This window comes from Zalophus californianus, chromosome X (assembly GCF_009762305.2).
Source record: "Zalophus californianus isolate mZalCal1 chromosome X, mZalCal1.pri.v2, whole genome shotgun sequence".
Lineage (NCBI taxonomy): Eukaryota > Metazoa > Chordata > Mammalia > Carnivora > Otariidae > Zalophus > Zalophus californianus.
The window spans coordinates 81,895,023-81,920,003 of record NC_045612.1 but is presented as its reverse complement, the minus strand read 5'-3'; the positions used below and the strand labels follow the sequence as shown (position 1 = coordinate 81,920,003).

At 41.1% G+C, this 24,981-nt stretch overlaps 1 protein-coding gene across 3 annotated transcripts; it reads right to left on the bottom strand.

The window, feature by feature from the left end:
- Positions 1-95: 95 nt before the first annotated feature.
- Positions 96-24,709, bottom strand: ALAS2 (5'-aminolevulinate synthase 2). 3 transcript variants are annotated; one of them, XM_027608461.1, is made up of 11 exons: positions 24,491-24,709; positions 19,301-19,497; positions 18,517-18,639; positions 17,568-17,678; positions 14,743-14,965; positions 14,004-14,188; positions 8,633-8,812; positions 6,361-6,525; positions 5,532-5,800; positions 4,259-4,421; positions 96-522 (listed from the first exon to the last, which is right to left on the bottom strand). In XM_027608461.1, exons 1-11 carry the CDS (start codon positions 24,550-24,552, stop codon positions 359-361), a joined length of 1,842 nt encoding a protein of 613 aa, XP_027464262.1. In that variant the 5' UTR covers positions 24,553-24,709; the 3' UTR covers positions 96-358. The 3 variants fall into 3 exon arrangements, with proteins under 3 accessions (XP_027464262.1, XP_027464264.1, XP_027464263.1); XM_027608463.1 differs by having other exon boundaries at positions 209-522; positions 5,532-5,577; positions 6,432-6,525; positions 24,491-24,653; XM_027608462.1 differs by lacking the exons at positions 17,568-17,678; positions 24,491-24,709 and having other exon boundaries at positions 359-522; positions 19,301-19,481.
- Positions 24,710-24,981: the final 272 nt, after the last annotated feature.

Genomic DNA, 24,981 nt, shown 5'->3' with positions numbered 1-24,981 from the left:
TTGAAACCATTGGGAAGGAGCCATTTTCATATAAACCTGCCAAGTGTCCCAGCTCTTTGTATGCAACTCACTGTGTAGTTTTTGGCTGCCATCTTCCTCTTTCTGGATCAGTGTCCCTATCAGTAAAATGGGTTGGTCAGACCAACAAGTGATCTATGGTTTCCTCATGGCTCTGCCACTTGTCTGAAGGAGTCAGATATAATGCAGTTTCCTGTCTAATGAAGGGCTACAAATGCTGCAGTTTGTTCTTTATTTTCAGACTGAAGTCAGTGAGAGGCACACAGCAAAGCAGAGGTCAGGAAGAGGCTAAGTCCCATGTGAAGTGCAGATGGGGTGGGGCTTTGAGGCAGCTGGCTTCTCAGGCATAGGTGGTGACATACTGGGGCCCCATGTTCCCAAAGTAGGAACGTTCCCACTCACTCATGAGCTCAAAGTGCACAGGCCGATGACAGAAATTGCAGGCAGCCATAGACACATCCTGGAGGGGCAGCTCCACCTCAGTCCAGGCTACCAACAGCTTCTCTAAAAGGTGGTAGGGGGTGGGGAAGGAAAGAATTGGTTAGACTAGGTCTTCTTAATCCCTGTGTCACAATACAGATGTGCCAAGATAATGATCCCCTCAAACCTCTAGGATATCTTGGAACCAGAAGTAAATCCTGTTTGCTCCATTGTGTGCTATGAATATTACCATTTGTGTATGGGTGCTGTAATGTATAAATGATTGGGAAGCACTCATTTAACATAATTTAAAGTGGTACTAGCCTGGCCTGGACCACTCCCTAAGTACAGGACATGCTGTGACCCAAGAAGTGAATCTGTCATCAAGAGCCTAATGAAGATAACAGTGACAGCAACCATACAGTGTCATTTGTGACCTGGGAGTCTGGAGCGGGAGGTGTTCCTGGAGTGGGTGGGAACCCAGAGGAGAGAACCTGACCCCATTGTTGGAAATGCCTCAATTGTGTGCCCGGGCTCTGTTCTTGACTTTGTTTTTATGCTTACTCCCTGGGAGATCTTGTTTAGTCTCATGGCTTTAAACACCATTTATATGCTGATTCTGAGCTTTTCATCTCAGCCCAGACCCCTCTTCTGAATTCTAGACTTGTATATCCAACTGCCTTTCTGTATCTCCACCTGGATGTCTAATCAGCATCTCTAATTTCACATGAGCACAGCTGAGCTACTGATCTCCTTACCTTCCACCAAGTCTACTCTACTTTCAGCCTTAACCCATCTCTCAGTTGATGGCAATTCTAGTTGTTCAGTCCAAAAATTTTAGAGCCATCCTTTATTTTTCTCTTTCTCTCTTACCACACATCCCATCTATCAGCAAGTAATCATTGACTTTACCTTCAAAATTTAGACCACTTCTCATCACCTCGAATGCCATCATCAGGTCAGAGTCACTGTCCTCTTACTTGGATTATTATAGTAGCCCCCAAATGGATCTCTACTTCCACTCATTCTCCCTTCAGTCTATACTCAACATAGAAGTTGGGCCAATTCTGTTAAAACCTGAGTCAACTATGTCACTCCTCTGCTCAAATCCCTCAAAAGACTGTCTATTTCAGAGTTAAAGCCAAAATCCTTCAGTCTGACCTCACATTTCCCCTCACTATTCAGTTTTCTCTTTGCCTCTTGCTTACACCACTCCATCCACATTCATCTCCTTATTGTTCCTCAAATATAGAATACTCCTGTAATAGGTACTTACCTGCCTTAGTCTATTCCTTCTGTCTAGGATGACCTTCCCTTTGATATATGCCCAGCTAACTCCTTCACCTCCTTCATAGCTTTGCTCAAGTGTCACTGCAATGATCTCTACCCTTAATACTCTACTTAATGCTACAACCCTCCTCCAAACCAGCCCCTCCATCCCAGCACTTCCTATTCCCTTATCCTGCTCTATTTTTTCCATAACACTTAAAACTACCATGCTATATTCATTGCTTATTTTATAAATTTTTTTTACTATCTCCTTCCACTAGAATGTAAGCTCCAGAAGGATAGTGATTTTGTGTCTGTTTTGTTTACTACTGGATCCCCAGCACCTAGAACAGTGTCTAGCAAACAGTAGATACTCAATAAATATTTGTTGAAAGAATGAATGAAAGGATGACTAAGTATAGAAGATAAAGGAACTAAGCCAGTGGAAGGAGTGAGGGAGGGCATTCCAATAAAAAGGGAGCATTTTTAGCAAAGTACCAAAGGTAAGAAAGTAGAGCAAAAGAGGGAATTACAAGTTACTCAGTGTAGCTGGAAAAATAAAATGAATGTGGAAAAGAGGTGAGGGCATAGAGATCACCATGTTTAAGGCATTGAATGCCATGCCAGGGAGCTTCAACTGTTCTACAGGCCAGTGATCTCCAAATGTACATTCTATCGGTATAAACATTTTAGCACATGCCTCCAATCTATGTATGTTTTTTATATACAGATACATGTATCATCGTTAGTCTAAATGTTAAAGATCAATATCAGTAATGCCTAATTTCCTACTTTTAAGATAAAAAAAGGAAACAAAATTCTAATAACTCCCCTCACCCTATGGGTCATTCGCATACCTCACATTGGAGGCCACTGCTCTAGTCCAGACAAATAGGAAACATGAAGATGTTTAAGCAAGGGAAGTATATTGTCAGATGTTTGGACAAGAGATTAGAAGGGATCAAGAGAGAAGCAGGAAAATTAGGAAGAAATTACTTTGACATGTATTCAAAAAACTGTCAATAGAAAAAAGTACAGATTTGAGAGACAGTGGAAACCATCTGCAGGATTGGGCTGACTTGGGTTAAAGGACTGGTGGAGTCATGGTAAATGCCTCTCATATCTCTTTCCTGCAAAAGCTCAGCATAAATGGACACTCAAAGAACCAAGAATACTGAGGGCTCTATAATTAAAGCCCAAAGCAACTTAGAGGACTGAGCAAAGGGCTCAGGAGTGGATCATCAGCTCAGGCAGTTGTGGTTATGACTGTGGAGGTAGAGACAGACTCCCCAGTTCAAATCCAGTAGCTGTGTGACCTTGGACCAGTTACTATATATTTTTGTGCCTCAATTTCCACATATATAAAAGGGAAATGCTAATAGCATCTCAGCCTCATGAGTATTAGATGAGTTAATACATGCAAAGAGTTTAGAACAGTGCTTGGTGCATGTTAAGTACTTAATAGATGTTGGCTAGCATTATTTGATGTTTTTGAATGAGTGGCACCTACCTATCTTGTCTTCCTTGAACTCTCATACTACCTATGCTCCAGACAAACAGAATGACTGTTGCCAATGCATGTCTTCTGTTTTCCTATTTCTGGGTCCTTGCTCATGGAATTTCCTTATTTTGGAATGTCTTTGTACTATACCACATGTACTTGAAGGTGCAGCACAAGGACTTCCTCACCCACAAAGCTTTCCTAACTTCACACTTCCTACTTTCTCTAGCCATAAGTGATCACTCTTCCTCCAGCTCCCAGAGCACTGGAGCTCATCATACTGGACCAGAACTGTCTATGTCTATGTGTGTCTCCTTTTTCAGACTGTCAATTGCCTATATGTCTTTTGTCTAACAGACTTGGAAGGAACATCTGCTCTATCCTAGGCCCTGTGCTAAAAACTGCATTCAATTGGAATCCAGTAAACTTTAGGTGAATTGACTGAACTGGCATCATTCAGGATAAAACTCAGGCTATTCAGTAGCTCTATAAACCTCTCAATCCAGTCCCTGTCTTATGTTGTCTTTGTAGACTCATAGATTGGCACTCCCTTCTTCTACTCCATTCCTACTACCCTACATTTTAGTAACACCTGCTTATTGTTCTTGATGTATCTCAAGCAGCTTTGCACCATTCTCTTTGCCTTTCTTTATGCTCTTCCTTCTGCAAGGAATACCACTTCCACACTCTGTTTCTTATCTTGGTCCAATACCACTCACCTTATAAAACTCAGGTGTCACCTCCACTAGGAAGCCTGTCTTGAATCCTGCATGTTGGGTCAGGCCTCTCCTCTCTGCTCCCACAACTCTGATGCACTGTCTTCGTTGAAATTTGATCACCTCTTAAAGTCATTCTATGGCTCACCTGAACTGGAGCTCTATGAGTCTAGGGACTGTGACTCATCCATTTATTACCCTAGTATAGGGTCTAGCACACAATAGATGTTCTAGAGATACACTTTTAAACTGAATGGCATTCATTCCCTCAACTTCTTCAGGTCCTGGGGCTGAAGGGAAAGAGAGTATATAGACACCCGTATTGAGGACTTACGCACAAAGTCTTCCATCATCTGAGGGCTGTGGTGGGGAGAGGGTGCCAGGCGCAGTAGCTCTTCACCCCGGGGGACAGTTGGGTAGTTGATGGCCTGCACATAGATACCATGCTTGGAGAGCAGGAGATCACAGATCTTGCTGTTCAGTGCTGCATCACCCACCTGGGCGCAGGAGAAAAGCCTGTTATTATCTGCTACCCTGGCCCCACTATCACTAGTTCCATTAAGCAGGTGGAGGGAACCAGACAAATGAACATCATTGAATTTTGGGACAGATTTTTTTTTCATAAGGGGCTTTGTGGCAGCTCCAGAATTTCTATCAAGGAGTTGCTCAGAGGCAGCAATTAAATTTGAAGGGATTGGGATTGAGGTGGTACTAGGTACCTTGTCTTGAAGCTGTTTGCAGAGCAAGCACACTGGTTTTACCTAGATAGTATGTTAATTTGGGGTGGTTTTGGGTAAGAAGATGAACCCCCTAAGCTACCTTTGGGGTGCTGTAATTGGCTTAATTTTTTTTAAAAAGTATATTTCAAAAATAGTCTTTCCCAATTTCCCCAATATTTCCCACTTATCCCCAAAAAGGAATATTGGCTTAGCCCAAGCAGTGACTATTTCTTTCTCATCCATAAAACAGTCACAAAAAAAATGTCCTTACAACACCATGACATACTGACACACACAAATAGATGTTATTTAAAAAATAAGTAGCAGTTCATTTTTAAAGGCAGTAAACAAACATGGTTGGAAATCCAAAATAGCACTTTTTTCCCATGGTTTTTGACTTTATTTTATGACTTTACTTTTTTTTAACTTCAATTCTTACTAAGAAATATGTTTCACATCATGATCATATTTTACATACACATATGTGTGCATATACACATATATAGAACTGAAACATTTCTCACAAAATGATACCTTCTCCATGTGTGATGTACTCCAACATTTTTTAAGAATTTTTAATACTAGTCATAACATACTAAACTGATTTTGTGAACCACAGTTCACAAAAATACTAAATTATAGGTCATGGGTACCCAATATTGTAAGGGTCAGGACAGTCTAATAATCATGAGATAATAGCTAATGCAAAAAGAGGTGACTAATCCAGAATGACTGATAATTTTTCAAAAAGGGTAACATAGCTTGAAATGAGGGTAGTTAACAGGATAGTAAAGGATTGATAAGAGGAGCACGTGTTGGTTTGCTGGGTGTGGGAAGGCTCCCAGAAGAGATAAGTGGGTAGGGCACTGGTCAGGGTGGGGCACTTACCCGGATGGGGATGATGTGGCTGGGGCAGGGGATGACAGGAAGGCTCCTGTCCATTAGTAGCTGGCGCATGTGCTTGACATTGCGCTGGTGGGCTCGCCTCAGGGCTTGGCCCTCCTCTCCCTTGAGCAGCCGCACAGATTCCAAAGCCCCAGAGAGCACCATGGGAGGCAGTGAAGTGGTAAAGATGAAGCCGGCAGCATAGGAGCGCACCATGTCCACCAAGTCACGGGTGCTGGCGATGTAGCCACCCACACAGCCAAAGGCCTTGCCTAGAAACAAGGAGGAAGAGGAGGATATGCACAGAGCCCATAATTAGTCTTTAGAGGAACCAGATCATGTCCAAATAACACAAGGATGTGCACCAGAAGCTGGAGCTCCAGACTCCTTTTTCCAGGCCTCTGCTTATCTCTCTTGTCCATGACAAGACAGACAGCTGATAATTCTGCTGCTTTGAGATAGGACTTTCAAGGCCTGCCACATGCAGTGACTAGATAGGCAGTAGCTGGGTGGGGACCTTTAGCTGGTTAGGCCCAAAAGTTGAACTAAGATGAAGCTTGGGGATGGAGTGGGGGAGGAATTTAAAACCACAACTCTCCATGTACTGACTTGAACCTGGTTATTTGGCTCTGCTTTAGGGTTCTTCTCAAAAAACCCTCCCAGACTTTCTCAGCAACTCTGCAGTGGGGTAAGGGTGGAAGGAGGGACTCCAGGAGTTCCATAGCCTGAGGCTATGAATTTTACCCAAATAACTTCTACAGCTTTGGAGAGGGGGAAGGAAAGGGTCTTGCAGGGGCCTCCTTTCTGGATTATATATAAGGCACTCACTCACCAAGAGTTCCAGAGACAATGTCAATCTTGTACATAATTCCATCACGCTCCCCAATTCCAGCACCCCGGGACCCATATAGTCCTACAGCATGAACCTCATCCACGAAGGTCAGAGCCCCATACTGGTGGGCCACATCACACAACTCCTCAAGAGGACAGATGGCACCTGAGAAAAGCCAAGAAATAGAGGTAGGAGATTACAACCCCTCCCTAGCCCCATCTCCAGTGTGGAATTTGTGACCCATAACTACTTAAGAGTTGGAGAAGGGTGAGGGTGTGCACACTCGGGACTATTTCAAACCTTAAATGTGTTGACTGCTTCCACCTCGTGCCCACTAAAGGTGTGTGTGTGTGTGTGTGTGTGTGTGTGTGTGTGTGTTTTCCCTAGTTTGTAACCAAGGCTTGCCTCTCTGTTTTCCTATTTTTACTTCTGACAATATCTGTCTTCTTGTTCAAGCCATTTTCCAGCCTCTCTTTGCTCCCCCACCCCAAGTTTGTGTATTTCCACTTAGGGTTGGCACTAGCCCATATGATGCTTTTGTTTTAATAAATTCAAAAGAGCAACTTTTTGCTCCAGGTTAATGCAGTCCTGATTTCAGATCCAACATCCCTTCAGGCAGGTTTGGAAGCCTTGTCAGTATCTTTATACTGCACTGGTCCTCCCTGTTTCTTTCTGGATTTCTGTCACTATCTCTCTTTTTTTTTAATAGCCATTTCCATTGTTCTTTCTGTCTCCATTTTTCTGTCTCTGCTTTTGTTTTTCTCTCTCCTCTTTCCTTCCCCTCTCTCTTTTTTCTCTCTTCCCTTCCCTCCCTTCCTCCCCTCCCTCCATTACTTCTCTTTCTCGCTGTTTGTGTCCCTTTCTGTCTACCTCTGTGACTCTCTGCTTCGGACTTTCTTTCCCTGTACCTTTGTTTCTCTTTCTGAGTTTCTTTATTCCTCTTTTTGTCTTTTCTGTGTCTCTTTGGGAGTGCATTTCTCTCTCATCTCTGTCAATATTGTTACCTGAGGGAAGCCTCCCACAGGCTGTCTCAATCTATTAAATGAAAGAGAATTAGAAGTAATCTGTTTTCTCCTCACCATTTTTCATACAGATTTACCATTCTCCTATGTTATTCTAGATGTCTTCTATGCTGATAATTGTTTATAAGGTCTTCATATGGCTGTGAATCTCATATATAGACTTTATAGCCACTTTGCATATATAAGAACTCATACCTTCTGTCATTCCCCATCTGAAAAATGCTGAGGTGCAGAGAGTTGGAATACAGAATAAAGTTCTTCAGGTGAAACAGGGGCTCCAAACCAGGATTAAAGAATGTGAGCAACTCAGGACAACATGAGGGGAGAAAATCACTGGAGGTGGAGCTCAAGACAAAGAGAGAGATGGCTCAAGCATCATTTCAATGGAAGAAATTTAGCCCTAGAATTGATAGTTTAAGTAGTGTCTACCAACAAAATAAGGAGACATTCATTTGTAAATGTAAGGAAGTAAAATAATCACAACATGGTTTCCACTATTATGATATTTACTTAGATCATAATAAATGGAATGTCTTCCATTGGCTCTAATTCTTACAACCAGTTACTTTATGTTGGGGAAAATTGAAGCTCAGGGAGTTGAAGAGTTACCCAAGATCAGAGGAGCAAGTAAGTGCCAGAGGTAGGATTCAAACCCAGGTCTCTCTCATTTGAAAACATGTTTTGATTCCAATGCTTCATACTGGAAGAATCTCCCAGGCAATGGTTTGTAAAATTTTTCATGGCAGAAACCAGACACTAGAATGAATGATTTGCACATCATTTGTAATGGAGGGAGTGTTGTGTGAAGGAATTGGAATCATATGTTCTAGGGTACAAATACTTTGGCACCAATTTACTGAGCCAACCAAAACAAGTTGGGTGCTGCCTCTGAACTTCAGTTTCTTAACCTGTAAGATCAGTATAATAGCTGCCTTTGGCATTTACTGGCTGTATGACCTTGGGCAAGTTACTTGTTTGTGTTTGTTTCTTCATGAAAATAAATAGAAATAGTATATTATATAATAATATAGTATATAGTATATAGTATATAAAGTATATATAGTATATATATATAGTATATATATATATATAATAGTATATAAATAATAATAGCAAAGACCTCATAGAATTATTGTGAAGATTAAGTGAATTAATATGTGTAATATACTAATAATTTTGCTTGGCATATAAACAAATTTTATACATGTCAGCTATTATCATTGTTATCATGATTTTTATGATATACATACCATCCATGGAGTGAACAGTCTCAAAGGCCACAATTTTGGGTGTCCTAGGGTTGGACTCCTTTAGAAGTTTCTTCAGGTGGTCAGGGTCATTGTGCCTGAAGACAAACTTGACTGCTCCACTGTTGCGAATACCTTGGATCATTGAAGCATGATTGCCTGCATCTGAGTAAATCTCACACCCTGAAGAACCAGATGCATATTCTTTAAGCTTCTGTTCCAGTATTTCCACTTCAACCTCAGGGCTGAACTGACAGGGGCAGAGAGCCAGCTGTCCCTCCCTTTGAAGACCCTGTCTGCTTCCCTCTCCTCTGGAAGCCTTTGTGACACCTCTTCCTCCCTTGAAAGAACTCCCCTGCCCTGAAATTCTGACCCCTACACCCTTCCCTTCAGTCATTTCTAAGCCTGATCTGGCACCATCTTGGGGTGGAGGGAATTTAAATTCCCAAGAAGCTCTAGAGTTTCTTGAGGACAGGGTCTAGGTTCCTACTCCAAAATACATAAGATCAAGCCTTGGAAAGGAATTTATCCCAGGGAATGTTCCTGATAATAGATTCTTCCTGGTCTGGATGAAATCCCACCTCTTCCAGGTAGCATCCCTCTGCTTATAGTTATAGGATGGATACTTAACAGATTTTCCATTTGAATCATATGCTCATGGCATGTCAGAGCAGAACAGAACCTTAGTGAACATGGAGTCCAGCTCCTTAACTATTATAAGTGAGGAAGGTAAGATCTACAGAGGGGAAGACCTTTCTCTAGGGCCTGAGGAATGCAGGGCTTTTCACTGAACAAATATGAGAGAGCAGGTGGAGGTGGGAAGTTGGTGGAGGAAATCAATTCTTGGCTCCCCCAAAATTGCACTGACATCAAAGAATTGTGGACTTTCATTAGAGTAAGTTATCACTTATCACTTCTAACTGAGGAAATCAGGCATGACTTCCTAGAGGACCTGTCATGAACGAAAGTAGACTGGGAGTTTCTTGAGAACAGGAATTACACATTTTTGTTGTTGTTAATGCAAGATGTTATTTTGAAGGATGCATTATACACAGTGTAGTTCCAATGAGTTAAACACATGGCTATTTCCATATGCTTCTACAAATACCTTTACAAACACTTAGATCTTAGTGAAAGATGTTCCTTGAAAGATGCATTATACACAGTGTAGTTTCAATGGGTTAAACACATGGCTAGTCCCATCTGCTTCTACACATAAGTTTATAAACACATGTTAATGAAAGATGTTATTTGTAGCTTTGATTTGTATTTCCTTGATGATCAGTGATGTTGAGCACCTTTTTTATGTGTCTGTTGGCCATCTGTATGTCTTCTTTGGGAAAATGTCTATGTATTCTGCCCATTTTTAAATTGGATTATTAGGTTTTTGGGTGTTGAGTTTTATAAGTTCTTTATATATTTTGGATACTAACCCTTTATCAGATATGTCATTTGCAAATATCTTCTCCATTTCATAGATTGCCTTTTACTTTTGTTGACCATAAACTACCAACACTGAAACAGGAAGAAATAGAAAACTTGAACAGACCAATAACCAGCAAAGAAATTGAATCAGTAATAAAAGAACTCCCAACAAACAAAAGCCCAGTGCCAGATGGCTTTATAGGCAAATTCTACCAAACATTTAAAGATGAGTTAATACTTACTCTTCTCAAATTATTCCAAAAAATTGAAAAGGAAGGAAAACTTTCAAATTCATTCAATGAGAGCAGCATTACCCTGATACCAAAACCAGATAAAGACTCCACTAAAAAAGAGAACTATAGGCCAATATCCCTGATGAACATAGATGGGGAAATTCTCAATAAAATATCAGCAAACCAAATCCGACAATATATTTTAAAAAAATAATTCACCATGATCAAGTCGAATTTATTCCTGGTTTGGAAGGGTGGTTCAGTATTCGCAAATCAATCAATGTGATACACCACATTAATAAAAGAAAGGATAAGAACCAAGTGATCATTTCAATAGATGCAGAAAAAGCATTTGGGAAAGTACAACATCCATTCATGATAAAAACCACCAACAAAGTAGGTTTAGAGGGAACCTATCTCAATGTAATAAAGGCCATATATGAATAACCCACAGGCAATATCATCCTCAATGGGGAAAAACTGAGAGCTTTTCCTGTATGGTCAGGAACAAGACAAGGATGTCCACTCTCACCACTGTTATTAACATAGTACTGGAAGTCCTAGCCACAGGAACTAAACAAGAAGAAGAAATAAAAGGAATCCAAATCAGTAAGGAAGAAGTGAAATTTCCATGACTTGCCCATGACATGATGTTCTATACAGAAAACCCAAAAACTCCACTCAAAGATTGCTAGAACTGATAAAGGAATTCAGTAAAGTCTCAGGACACAAATAAATGTACAGAAATCTGTTGCATTTCTATACACTAATAAGAAGCAGCAGAAAGAGAAATTAAGGAATCAATCTATTTTATAATTGTTCCAGAAACAATAAGATACCCAGGAATAAACCTAACCAAAAAGGTGAAAGACCTGTACTCTGAAAACCATAAAACACTGATGAAAGAAATTGAAGATGACACAAAGAAATGGAAAGACATTCTATGCCCAAGCACTGGAAGAACAAATATTGTTAAGATGTTTATACTACCCAAAGCAACCTACACATTCAATGCAATCCCTATCAAAATATAAACAGCATTTTTCACAGAGCTAGAACAAGCAATCCTCAAATGTGTATGGAACCACAAAGACCTTGAATAGCCAAAGCAACCTTGAAAAAAGAAAAGCAAAGCTGGAAGCATCACAATTCTGGATCTCAAGTTAGATTACAAAGCTGTAGTGATCAAAACAGTATGGTACAGGCACAAAAATAGACACATAGATCAATAGAACAGAATAGATCCCACAACTGTATGGTCAATTAATCTTCAAGAAAGCAGGAAATAATATCCAATGGGGATGAAAAACAGAAATCACCCAGAAATGATCCCACAACTGTATGGTCAATTAATCTTTAAGAAAGCAGGAAATAATATCCAGTGGGGGTGAAAAACAGACTCTTCAACAAATGGTGTTAGGAAAACTGGACAGCAACATGCAAAAGAATGAACTGAAACATTTTCTTACACCATACACAAAAATAAATTCAAAACGGATTAAAGACCTAAATGTGAGACCTGAAGCCATAAAAATCCTAGAGGAGAACATAGTAACCTCTTTGACATTGGGTATAGCAACTTCTTACTAGATATGTCTCCTGAGGCAAGGGAAACAAAAGCAAAAATAAACTATTAGGACTTCATCAAAATAAAATCTTTTGCACCGTGAAGGGAATAATCAACAAAATTGAAAGGAATCACATATTTTATCTTTCTGTCTCTGGTACCCAGTATAGGTCTAAGTACATAGTAGATGCTAAGTAAACATTTACTGAATGAATGGATGGATAAATTACTGATTTATAAGTGAGCAAATGAATATATTACTGAATGAAAGAGTGAGAGGAGGGGTATCAAAGATGAGGCTGAAGAAGTAGATAGAAACTAGATTAGTGAGGGCTTTAGAAGCCATGATAAAAAGTTTGGGTTTGGCCCTAAGGGCAATGGGGATATATTAAAGGGTTTTGGGCAGGGGGTAACAAAGATAGGTTTGCATTTAAAAAAATATTATTCTCCCTGCTGTGAAGAATAGAATATAGGAGGGCAAAAGTGAAATCAAGAAAATGATGTTGGAGGTGCCTCTGTGGCTCAGTTGGTTAAGTGTCTGCCTTCGGCGCAGTTCATGATCCTGGAGTCCCAGGATTGAGCCCCATATCAGGCTGCCTGCTCATTGGGGAGTCTGCTTCTCCCTCTCCCTCTGCCCCTCCCCACTTGTGTTCTCTCTCTTGCTCACTCTCTCTCTCAAATAAATAAATAAAATCTTAAAAAATGATGTTGGTCTAGGCTAGGATGATGGCAGTAGAAATGGAAAGAAGTTTAATTCTAATGGTTGAGGAGGATGTTCACTGAAAAAATCCTGAAGAGGTTGGATTTGGTTGGGGTTATGTGTGCTCTCAGAAAAAGTTTCCAAGAAACAGTGGGGATGTTTACAGTGTGCTGAAGAATCAACAGGAAGTAAGGAAGTAGATAGCAAGTGTGGAGACTTCTCTCAATTTGTCTGTTATAGGAAGGAGAGAGATAGGGCAGTAGCTAGAGAGTGATGAGAGGACATTTTTTTTTTACATGAAAGAGACTAGCATGTCTAAAGAGGAGAGGCTAAAGATCTAAGAAGGAGAGAAGGAAGTGATAGATCAAGGTTCCTTTGGAGGCAGAGGGGAATGAGACACAGAGCACCAGCAAAAGGATTAGTCAACAAGAAAAAGGGCACTTCTTTCATTGTGACAGGAGAGAAAAAGTGAGGAGAGGACATGTGGGGATGTTTGTGAGTTTATAGGTAGTTCGTATCAAGGAGTTGAGGACATTGCTACTTGAGGATTTCTGTTTTCAGTGAGGAAGGATGTGAAATTATCTGCTGTGGTTGAGGGTAAGGTGGAAGTGTGGGAAGGCTGAGAAGACTGGGAGGTTTGCAAAACTGCTCTGGAGATTTGGAAGGCTGACCTTGGCAACAGGATTGCTAGACAGCATAGAGGACCTGGTAAAGTTTGGGGACCATGAATTTTTAATGGCTCCCACCTGAATAATTATATGCACCTAGGATTGACATGAAGAAGGTGGAGAGTTATATTCATCTGTGGTTGGGGATGTGATGGAATGACAACAGGCATATGAATTGAGGATATTATTAGCTAGAGAGTGGGAGATTGGGAAGATCAGGTCCAGATGGGATACAATAAAGGGATTGGCTTTAGGCAGAAGAGTTATGTCTTCAAATTGTAAAAGGAAAGAATGAAAGAAGCCTAGATGAAAAGTCAGGTAAGTTTGTAGGTTTGATGGCTTTAAGTTAAAAGAGTTTCTGTCTGGTGGCTTCTGTTTTCTTTGTGATATGAGATGTGAGGTTATTTGCTAAGAGTGAAAGAGGAGGCAGTCACAGGTTTTAAAAGAAGAATATTGAAAAAAGCTAGTATAGGGACATAAAAGAACTATTTATGGGTGTTAGGAGCCCAGGTGAATTGGGGGGAGGGGATGATAAATTTATGGTGTTACCCTTCTGTGAAGTTGGGCAATGTTCCTCATTAGTATTCTTCAGACTAACTGAAGAAGGGGATAAATGAGAGGGATATAGTCATCCAGTGTTGAGGATACATAAAGTGGGTAAGAAGGAAGGGCAGTTGGGAGCAAGTGAACTCAGAATAGAGGGAAAAGGTGTTGAAGGCAGTGAGACTGCATTCTGTAGTTCAAGATACCAAACCTGAGCAGAACTCCTCCCCAGGCTTACCTGGCAGGATCTTTGCCAGGGTGAAGAGAGTAGAGTCATTGGCCACAAAACAGGAAGAGAAGAGCAGGGCTGCATCTTTTTGGTGCAGTTCAGCCAGCTCCTGCTCCAGCTCCACATGAAACTTACTGGTACCTGAAATGTTGCGGGTACCACCAGCTCCAGCTCCATGACGCTGCAGGGTCTCCCTGGCCAGGAGAAAACAGGGAAAACACAGAGAGGGAAAAACCCTTGTCAGGCACTGAGGAACTACACAGGTTTCTCTTCACTGATGGAGATCAGTGTTGACTTAGTGATCCTATATGGGCTGTGTCCTATATAATCAAGCAGAGGGCAGGATGGACACAATGAGGATACATGGGTCCTCCTCAGGCTGATGGCACTCAGGGATAGAGGGAGAAGCTAGGTTGAATTTGAATAGCTTGGAAGACCTTCTAGAGGAAGTCACACAGTATCTCTGGCAATACTCATTCTGTAACCAGAGTAAGAGCTCATGGAAAGTGGACCTTGCTTGGTCTTCTCTCTTTTCCATAGAACTGGACAATCAAGAGTTTGGAAATCATGGTTTGTTGACTGACATGGTTCATATCTGAGGATTAGGTATGCTGGAAGACCATGGACAAAAGTTGTGGTAGGTGGAACTCAGGTTTCCACTCCCAGCTCTGCCTTTCCCTTCCATGTGTGGCTTTGATTCTTCTCTGTATGTGTCCCCACAGCTCATGCCCCAGATCTTACTACTCACTGTGTAGCTTGCAAAACCCGAGGGTGCCGGCTCATGCCTAGGTAGTCATTACTGCACCAGACAGACACATCCTTTGAGGCCATAGATGCCTCAGAGAAGTGTTGGGCAAAGGGGTATGCATCAGCCCAGCGGTTTACGGTCTTGAACACACGGTAGGTGTGGTCCTGTTTCTTCTCCATGATCTTATGCCTGAAAAACTGGTCATAACCAAAAACATGGTTTCCTGCAGAAGTAGAGATGGAGATGAAAAGAATTCATTTTTAAATCACTTCCTGAGTAGTCCATATTTTATCCGTGCTGTTGATTTTGAGTTCTCCAGTTCTCTTTCCATTTATTCATTTATTTGAACGGTTATTAACTTACTGAGCCACAATAACTCTCCACTATTTCTTTCAATCATCCCCTCGCTTTCTCACTTGCTCATTCACTCAGCAAATTATTCATACATTCACTCGGGCTTCCTACCCCTGGCAAGGCCTCCTCTCTTTTTCTAAGGTTATTGTGGTAGCCTTCTTGCTGAAATCAATACTTGTAGTTTCAGTGGAAAGAGTATCAACACATTTGGTTCCTAGTTATTGCTCTGCCACTTCCTAGTTATGTGACATTGAGCAAGTCATGAATCCATTCTCTTAGTTTTAATTTCCTCATCTGTAGAATGGGGCTAATAATACCTTCTTGGAGACTTGTGACCATTTGATGACAAACAGAATGTTGTACAGCCTAACTAATGTTTGGTACATAGTATTATAATTATAGTAGTAGTAGCAGCTAATATTTAATTATATTACTATAATCAATATTTAATAAGTGCCTATTACATGTAATGCCTTCTCTTAGGAACTTTATAAATGTTATTTCTTGTATTCCTCACAATAGCCCTATGGAAAGTATTATTAGTATCTCCATTTTACAGATGAGGAAATGGAGGCATAGACAGGTTAGGTAACTTGACCAAGGTTATGCAGCAAGTAAGTGACCTACAAGTAAGTGACCTAGAGTTTACTTTTAAAACTGCTATTTACTGCAAAATGGAGCAATACTGTTTTCAGGATAAATTGAAATAATGTATGCCAAAGGACTTGTTAAACTCTAGAACTCTTTACAAGAGATGGAAATCATGATTGTTGCAGATGACAACTTATGTGGTAGGGATGTAAGCTGGTAACATCTTTGCTGCAGGGATGTTTGGAAATATGTTTCAAGAGTTTTTAAATGCAAATACTGGCATACCTAGAGAAATATTTACAGCATTGTTTAACAGAAAAAATGATTGATATCCAGAACTTATTTAAAAAAAAAAACTCTGAAGAATTGGGGTGCCTGGGTGGCTCAGTCGGTTAAGTGTCTGACTCTTGATTTTGGCTCAGGTCATGATCTCAGGGTTGTGAGATTGAGCACCAAATCAGGCTCCTGCTTAAGATTCTCCCTCTCCTTCTGCCCCTCAGTTCTCCCTCTCAAAAAAAAAAAAAAAAAAACACCTCTGAAAACTTACTATGAAAACTTTTCAACCCAGTAGAAAAATGGGCAAAGAATGTAAACATAAAATTCAATAAATGTAGAAGAAGATGCTTAATCAAGGAAAAACCAAACTGCAAAATGAAATTTTCACCGATAATTGATAAAGATTTAAAAGTTTGCTAATATCAAGTGCTAGAGAGGGTGTGAGAATATGGATACTCTCTTTGATAATTGGTACACCACTTTGGAATGCTAATTGACAATATTTATTAATATTGAAAATGTACACAACCTTACACCCTAAGAATTTTCACCTGTTAATGCTATCCTAGAGAAAAAAAAAACAAAACCTGACCTATGTGCATGAAGAGGTACATTCAAAGTTGTTACACCACTGTTTGTAATAGGAAAAGTTGGAAGCAACTCAATAGGGGGATAGCTAAATAATCTCTAGTATATCCATACTGGGTCTAAGATAATACTATATGTTATCTTTGAGTACATTTATTTGTACATAAAGCCAACATACACTATAAACCAGAATAAAGTGCAAGAAAAATAATAACCTGAATTATAGATGCTTGATTAACTGAATGATGTTGCATCCATGCTACAGAACAAACTTCAGCCATTAATAATTATTATGCATCTCTAGGTTTAGGGACATGAAATGATGCCCATGATATATTGTTAGGTAAATAAAGCAAGATAACAAAACCAGTAGAATAAAATCACATTTCTAATAAAAACATGTGTGTGGAGGGAAGCATAGGGTGTGTGTGTGTGTGTGTGTGTGTGTGTGTGTGTGTGTGTGTGTGTGTGTGGTTAGTTACAGAAAAATATCTGGAAAAAATATAAAAAGCTAATGGTGGATGGTGGAACTCTGAGTGATTTAAATTTCCTTCTTTATATTTTCCTATATCTGTTGAAAAATACTTTGCAATGAATCATCTTTCTTTTATATTAGAAAAAAGCCAAATTCCATTATGAAAAATGAACATAAACATATAAAAGAAAGGGGAAAAGGCTGTCTGTAAAGGTTGAGTTTTTGAGGGAAGCATGGAGAAGAAATAATAGGAATAAACCTGGTATTTAATGAGGCCTCAAAACAGCTAGAAACACTTCCATAAATCTAATTTTATTTCTTCCTCATGATAACCTGTTGAGGCAAGAATTAAAATCTCATTAAAGGGAAGTGACATACTTGCCAAAGCACATTGATCCAGCAAGTGCCAGCAATAAAATTTAAACCTAGACTCCCTTTGGTTCCAAAGTACTTCTTTGCCATTTCCTTTACTGTTTCAGAAGCCCCTTCGGCACTCTTTCCACATTCTAACCCCCCTTTATTTCCACTTCAACAAACTCACCAATCATGTTGTTCTGAACCAGGTGTGTGACCTTCTCTGAAATTAGCTCTGGCTCCTGGGAATTGGAGAATGGCTTTCTCAGGCTGGTTGAGGCCAGGGATCTGGGCAGGTCTGACAGAGAGCGTGAGATTCATCGGCCATGAAGAGAGGGGAGAAAAAAAGAAAGCATGTTCTGTCTTCTTTAAACTCAGTACAATATGAAAACTGAAGTTTATGAAGTAGAGAAGCCTGAAGAGAGAAGAGGTATTCTGCAAAGTGAGCCCCTACTCCTCTCCCCAAGTGGAAACTAATGTGTTAGGACACCTTCCATAAGATGTTACATTTTCCCATTAGGATTTTCCCTTGGGTAAAGTAACTGGGGCAGCCACCCTGAATCTTGTACTTGGGAGGTATATGCAGGGCAGTGTACTTTATTCTTCTTTTCCGAATATCATTAAAATTCAATTTTGAAATTTTTACCTTTAATGATATCCTAAAAGGCTTATCAAAAATGTCAACAGTGTGGCCATATTTCAAGTGTGATTATCTTGAATAGTTTGCACCAGTTGAGTTGACCTTGGGCTCATACACTTCTAAAAGATGTACTTGCTTTCAACACTTACTTTTTCATGCAAATCCAGATTGTTTTAATGTGGTATTGCTTAAATGTGGGAGCCCAGACTGTTGGGATCCATTTAGCCACTTGGGAGAGAGGAGGCAGAACTCTAGAGGGCTCATCTTAGACTAATGGCTTAAAGTTTCAAGAGCCTATACATGTATGTGTGTTGGGGAGGGTACATTTCAGTGCACTGTCTAAGCTATTGGCCTACCATGGTCCCCTTGGGAAAGACTGGACTTCCCATTATGGGATGTATACTAGCTGACCTAGAATTAGCCTAGCTCAGGACTGTAATGAAGTGAATTCAAGTATTAGGAGTGGAGCCTGGATGAGGTGGCACTTGACTCCAACCTGTCTTGAAAGTCTTCACATCCTCCTGGACTTCTGGAGCTGCCTTCTGCACAATCTTGCTCTTCCCATCCTGGAGTTCTGACAGCATAAAGGGACAGTGGCTCTTGGCCCAAGATGGAGAGTCTATGCAAAAGTAAGAGAATAAGTGGCAGTGCATTTTTAGCCATAAATTTAGTTTAACAATGATTACTAAGACCTACTGTATCCCAAAGCTCTATCTCAGGCTATGATAGAGATACAGAAATGGATGAGTCTGGTCCCTGTGCTAGGGGAGCTTCTAGGCTGGCAGAAATGGCATACACTGAAGACACATTATGAACAGTGCTGAGATGAGAGGGAGGACATGGGCTATAGAAGTCTAAAAGAGGGAGGGGACATGACCCAGAATTGGAATTGGACAGGCTGGAGGTTTAGACAAGCTTCACAGAGGAGATGATGCCCAAGTTAAGTGTCACATGAGAAGTATGAGATACTCTGGTAAAGGGTATGGGTGAGGATCATTTGACAGGAGCGAAGACACAGAAGCTTGAGACAATAGAGTTGATCCAGGCAATTTTAAGTAGTATCAGCATGACTGGAGTATATAGAGTGTGAGGGGCATGAGAGTGAGACTCTTGAGAGATATTGGCAGAAGTCAGAACCCAGGTGTGTTTTGGGGCCAGCTCATTTAGCCTTGACACTTTCACATGAACCTTCTCATTTATTAGGCAATGATGGCCAGTATGACTTGAAACTTTGTCTCCAGGACCCAGACATTCTCCCCCATTTGCCAGAAACTTCTTACCTCCTCCAGCCTTGGTTGCCTTAAGGTGGATTTGAGAACAGGTTGGTCCATAGGTGGCCAGTATAGGACAGCGTCCAGGACCAAACAGGAACTGGTGAGTTTTAATCATCTTGCCCAGGAGGCCTATGTGGCCCCGGGCAAGCACTGGACAGCACTGTAGCAACATGGCTGCTGCTACCATCTTTAAGCCCGAAGTCCTGAACAAGATGTGGAAGAGATAAGAGTCCATCATGAAGGCCTGGCCAAAAGCGAAGGGTCATTCCTGTGTTTGAACCTTTGGCTTTAGCTTCCCACCCAATGCACACTGCCCTCTCCAGAGATGCCCTTATTGTCCTTCCATGGTATGAAATTTTCCCAATGTCAAAAGGTACCAATAGCACATCAGGGAGGAAGAAATGAGACCATGACCATTAGACAATGGGGTAAAGGAAAGAGTTCTAACTGAAGGTCAGAAAGCCTAAATTCTGATTCAGACTCTGCCACTGATCCCTTCTGTGATGGTGAGGATTACTGAAGTGTGATTGTATGTGGCAGGATGAGAGCTGACAACCCACTAACTCTTTGATAAGGCTAAAAAGTCTTTCTAAGAATATCAACCTCAGTCAAGTTAATATTCAGCCTGCTAATGCAGACAGATGCCATTGGCCAGGGCTCCTGAGGCTTGGCTTAGAGTGTTTACTGAGCAGGCCCAACCAGAGAGGGAAAAGGAGCTTGAGGCCACAGGTATCCAGCTTAAGTAGATTCAGGGAATAGGACAAAAGGGCAGGCCCTAGGTCATATCGGCTATGTGCCACCAGACTGGTATTTTGCTGCCTTTGAACTTGTTCCTGGATTTTTTAAAAAGACAGTTAGAGGGGATGAAAACAAGACCAAAGGGGTCTGGGAAACAAGTCTATGTACTAATGAAAGAGGCAGAGGATAAGACAGAGAAGGGACAGAGTGAAGATCAGAAAAGAGATAACAGATATCCATAGTAGGCATTCAATAAATATGTGTTGAATTTGGGAGTAAATTAATGAATGAATAGGGACTGTAGTAAAGTAAAGAAAGGAAGGGTAGGGAAAGAGTCAGAAGAAAAGAGAAACTGGGAAAAATAAAAGGAGGAAAGAGAGAGAACAAAGGTACAGTGGTAGTGGTGAAGTTAGAAGAACAGAAATTGTGGAAGAGAAAGAGATCAATAACATAGGGAAAGGGGATAGGTTCATGATATGAATAGGGAGAGGAAGACTGATCCAGAAAAACAGGAAAAAAGGATGATGGGGAATACAAAAGGACAAGGAAAGAGACTTAGATGAGAGAGAGAGATTGAGTGACAGAGCAGAGGTAGAGGCAGAGACATACAGAGGGACACAAAATGGACATGAGGAGAGATCAAGGAGCATACGGGAATATACAAAGACTCAGAAAACTGAGCACAGGAGAGGAGGGAATCCAGCAGGAGCAGAGAGTCAGTCAGGCACAAAGATAAAGAATAAATGCTGCCAGAGAGAGTGGGGGTGGAGGAGAGCAATACAGAAGAGTTAGGGTAGGAGGAGATCGACCCTACTGAGGGAGCTGAGAGAGAGACTGAGCAACAGAGAGAAGGGAATAGAGACAGGATCAAAGGATTAAGATGGAGAGGTGGTTAAGGTGTGTTGAGGTTTGGGATGAGGGAGGGCTAAGAGATACAAAGAGAAAGACAAAGAACAAGAAGGAGAAATAGATTAAAAGGAAAAGGGCAAACTGGAGATCCAACATCAGAGGGTGAGACAAAATATGGAACAGGACAACAGAAGAGATATGGGGGAATGTGGGAAGACTAAGGTCCTGGCACCACCAGGAGAGCTACTGAGTAGAATCTAGCAGCACCTCTAGTATACAGGACTTTATATTCTAAGGGAAAAGTAAACAGGAGGAGCTCATGGCACTGTCCTCATATGGCAATCTCCTTCATTTCTTACAGAGCAACACCTCTCCCCCTAATTCACAAAGCAATCTCTTCCCCTTGTTCATCCAAGAGCATTCTCCCTCCAACATTCACAGGCTGTCATAGGAGCATAGGTCAGTATGTGGGGCAGGGTGTGTGGTCCCTGAAATTGGGAAAGGCCAAGGGGTATTAAAAAACTAAATGAAACTCATGTTAAGCCTTTAGGACAATGCCTGGCACATAGTAAGTTTTCAATAAATGTTATCTTTCCTTACTTCAATTTTGGCTTCCCAACTACCTGTTGGATATTCTTGGAAAGCCACTTCCCCCTCTGGGTCTTAGCTTTCATCAGCTGTCAGATGTAAGGTATTTATGCCTACTTCATATGGTAAGTAATGAATTGGATCCAATGCCTACATCATATGTGGAGATATCAGTTTCCCTTCCCCTGACTGCCTGCAAAGGCCAAAGCACTTAGGGCTGAGTCTGCAGACCACAGATAAAGCTCCCAGTATTTATCACCATTGGGGTCTGACCACTCCCTAAGCTGAGACCAGGGTGTGGGAGAGAAGGAGAGCTCCTTTCTTAAATCATGTCTGAGCATCTGGCCGGGGCTGACTCTGGCAATATGTGGTAAGGATGGGTGGATGATCCAGGGAAAGGCAGGCAAAGAAGATGGCCAGGTTCCAGGCTCCTGCAAACTCCCTTCCCCAACATCAACACTGACAACAATAATGACAACAACATTGGGATATGTAATGGGAAGGAAAGCCCCCAAGAATGGAAGCAGAGTCCAGTCCTGCCTTGGGATCGTGGTAGATTAAGGCCTATTCCCACCCCATGTATAGTTCAATATACTCATCATCTCTAAGGGATTTTTGGCCATGATATTCCCAGGGACCTGGAAAAATATAGACTACTTCTTGGAATTTGTTAAATTATCAAGTTCTTTCAAACTTCAGTTCCAATTTCTCTGTTCTGATACTCCTTTCCTTGAATTTTCCCAGCCCCACTCTGCCTGCCCACCTTTATGATCCATAATTTTGCAGTCCAGTTACCTTCAAGTGTTTCCGTTCCATCTCACTACCCATAGTAGTGGGATTGGAGTGAGTAAAATTGAATCAAGAAAGTATTTTAAGCAATTTAGGGTATTAAGAGCACAGTCTCTGGAGCCAGACTTTTTGCATCCTGACTCCACCTCTCTGGGACCTTAGAAAAGTCGTATCTCTTCTCTATATCTTGTATCTGTAAAATGTAGATAATAGTAAAGACAAGCTACTTCATGTTGTGAAGATTCAATAAAATAATCTATACAAGTATATAAAAGAGTGCCTATCTTAGAGTAAATACTGAAAACAATGTTAGCTATTATTTTTATTTTCTACATTTTCTATGTAGAGAAAGTGAAGGTGCATACAAGGAATGTACCTTCACTTGTCTGTACACCAGACTAGTTCTTAAAAATTGATTCTTGTCTCAATCCTGATTTTTGTCCTTATCCTATTACAACTTACTATGTGAACTTGGGCTCTGTACTTTCCTTCTCTGGGCCTCAGTTTCTCCACAGGCATTGGACTAGATAACTTAATAGATTTCATTTGGTTCTAATAGTCAAACACTCACAGAGAACTCACTGTGTCAAACACTTGTAAATGCTTCACATGCATTGACTTATTTGATTCTCTCAACAACCCTGTGAGGTAGACATTACTATCAACTTTATTTCAAACCTGAAGAAACTGAGCTCCCCCCGCCCCCGCAAGATTAAGTAACCTATCCAGGCCACAGAGCTAGTAAGTAAGAGAAGCAGGATTCAAACCTAGGCAATCTGGCTTCAGAGCCTGCTAACTTAACCACTATGGATCAATGATTCAAATATTACTACATATTTTCTTGACTGAGAGCCTGACTCCAGACATTAATCCCTTCTGCTGCACTAACAGTCCCCTTTCTGGGACATTTGATTTTGGACTGTGACAAATGCCTTTACCAAAGAAACAGATTTCTAACTGAAATGGGATTTCAGGCACTGGTGAACATTCATTCATTCATTCATTCATTCATTCCATTTAACAACTTATGCACCCATTGTGTGGTAATCTTTGCCAGGGATCTTCATAAAACAATGCTTTTGGATATAATGGTGAAATTTCAGGCCGAGTGACAGATCATTACTCAAAGGTGTTCCCTGCACCTTAAAATCCTCTTTCATGTCACCAGCCAATCTGTAGTCCCAGAGATCAGAAGGGTCAACCACAACACTACCCCAGCAGAGAGCTAGAAACCACTCATTGCCATGTTCCTTGTTCCCTCTCTCCCCTTTGTGGCCTGCTTTGCAAGAATCAGTTAGGTCTGGAGGGGATGTGATCACTTTTCTTCAGGAATTGGATGTATCAAGCCTTACTTCCCCTCCTAGCATGCTCTCACCATCATGAAAGACTCAGAGAATTTTATATACTTGGAATCATAGAACCAGAAATTTTTAGAAACAATATTTTAGAAGACCACAAAATCAAAATTAGAAGAGATTGTAGAGATTATAGGACAAGCACCCTACCCTTTTCTTTTTCAGAGAGTGAATGACTTGCCTGGGGTCTTACAGTGAATTAGGGTGAGAATATAAACTTATTGACTTTCAGCATAGGGCCCTTTTAATGATGCATAATTCCTCTTCCACCTTCTCTCCTTATTTATACTAAACAACTCTCAAGTCCTTCAGATCTCTCTACCTAATTCGTCATTCCCATCATCCCCACATTCCCTCAATTTTCTCTGCCTACCTCTGGCCCCTTAGGCACTGACCTACTGAGCTCTGCCATCAGCTGAGCAGAGAAAGAGTCAAAGTGAGGGAGGAATGGAGAATTACTGGAAGAAATACCAAGACAGCTTTCTGGGAGACAGAGAAGGAAAGGAATAGAGAGACAGAAAGACAGACTGAGAGATGCAGGGTAGAAGAAAGAGAAAAAAAAAGATTGAGAGAAGAATATGCAGACAGAACTCAGGCAAAGGAAAAATAGGAGAAAGCTAGAGGTCAGAGAGAGATGAAGTGAAGTGAAAGATCCTAAAAACTAACAAGGGAGAGGAAACAAGGGGGGGGGGGCAAGACAAAGGAAAGTCAAAAACAGGAAAAGCCAGAAAAGATATAAGGGGGGGAAAGAGAGAAAATGACAGAGACAGATTCTAAGGAACAAAGTCAGATCTAGTCAGGCCAGAGAGTCAGAATGTGCAGCCTTGAGGTGGGCCTCAGACCAGAAAGGCACACCCACACTGAAAGCAACTCTTACCTGTTGCCCTGCACTGAGGACGAACGAACGACGGGTGGGTGCTGTGGGTCAGGGCCTGGCATTTATCCCTTCCCTCATGGCTCAGCTCCACCCTTTTCTCCTTCTGCTGGCCAGGCTCTCCATTGGCCCCAAAGGTATCTCAGGCTTTTGCTAGAGATAAAACCCAATGTAGTCCCCTGTCACCCAACCCCTTCATTTAGCACTGCCTTTCCCCTATTTTCTTTCTCTTCTTCCTCTGGAGTAGTAAAATGAACTTGCCAGGTTTTGGAATCAGATAATCCATATATAGCTAAGGCACCTTGAGCAAAACCACCTCTCTGACTCTTGGCTTCCTCAATATAAAAGGGGGCCAATAAAACTCAGAAGCAACTGTAGCACAAGTGGGAATGGCCTCAAACAGGCAGCTTCCTTAGACAACATTGAGGTCATTGTAACAATTTAAAAACATCATCTACAGAAAAAACATTTGCACAGTGCCTGGTTCAAAGAAA

Bases quoted from the DNA above. Each gene is read 5' to 3' on its own strand.
- ALAS2 (XM_027608461.1), bottom strand. From the start codon at position 24,552: ATGCCAGGCCCTGACCCACAGCACCCACCCGTCGTTCGTTCGTCCTCA. The intron at 14,966-17,567 runs GTGAGTTTGTTG...CTACTTCTGCAG, and splicing joins GGTTCAGAACAACATGATTG to GAAACCATGTTTTTGGTTAT. The intron at 8,813-14,003 runs GTAAGCCTGGGG...CTGGTTCTTCAG, and splicing joins CCTGGCAAAGATCCTGCCAG to GGTGTGAGATTTACTCAGAT.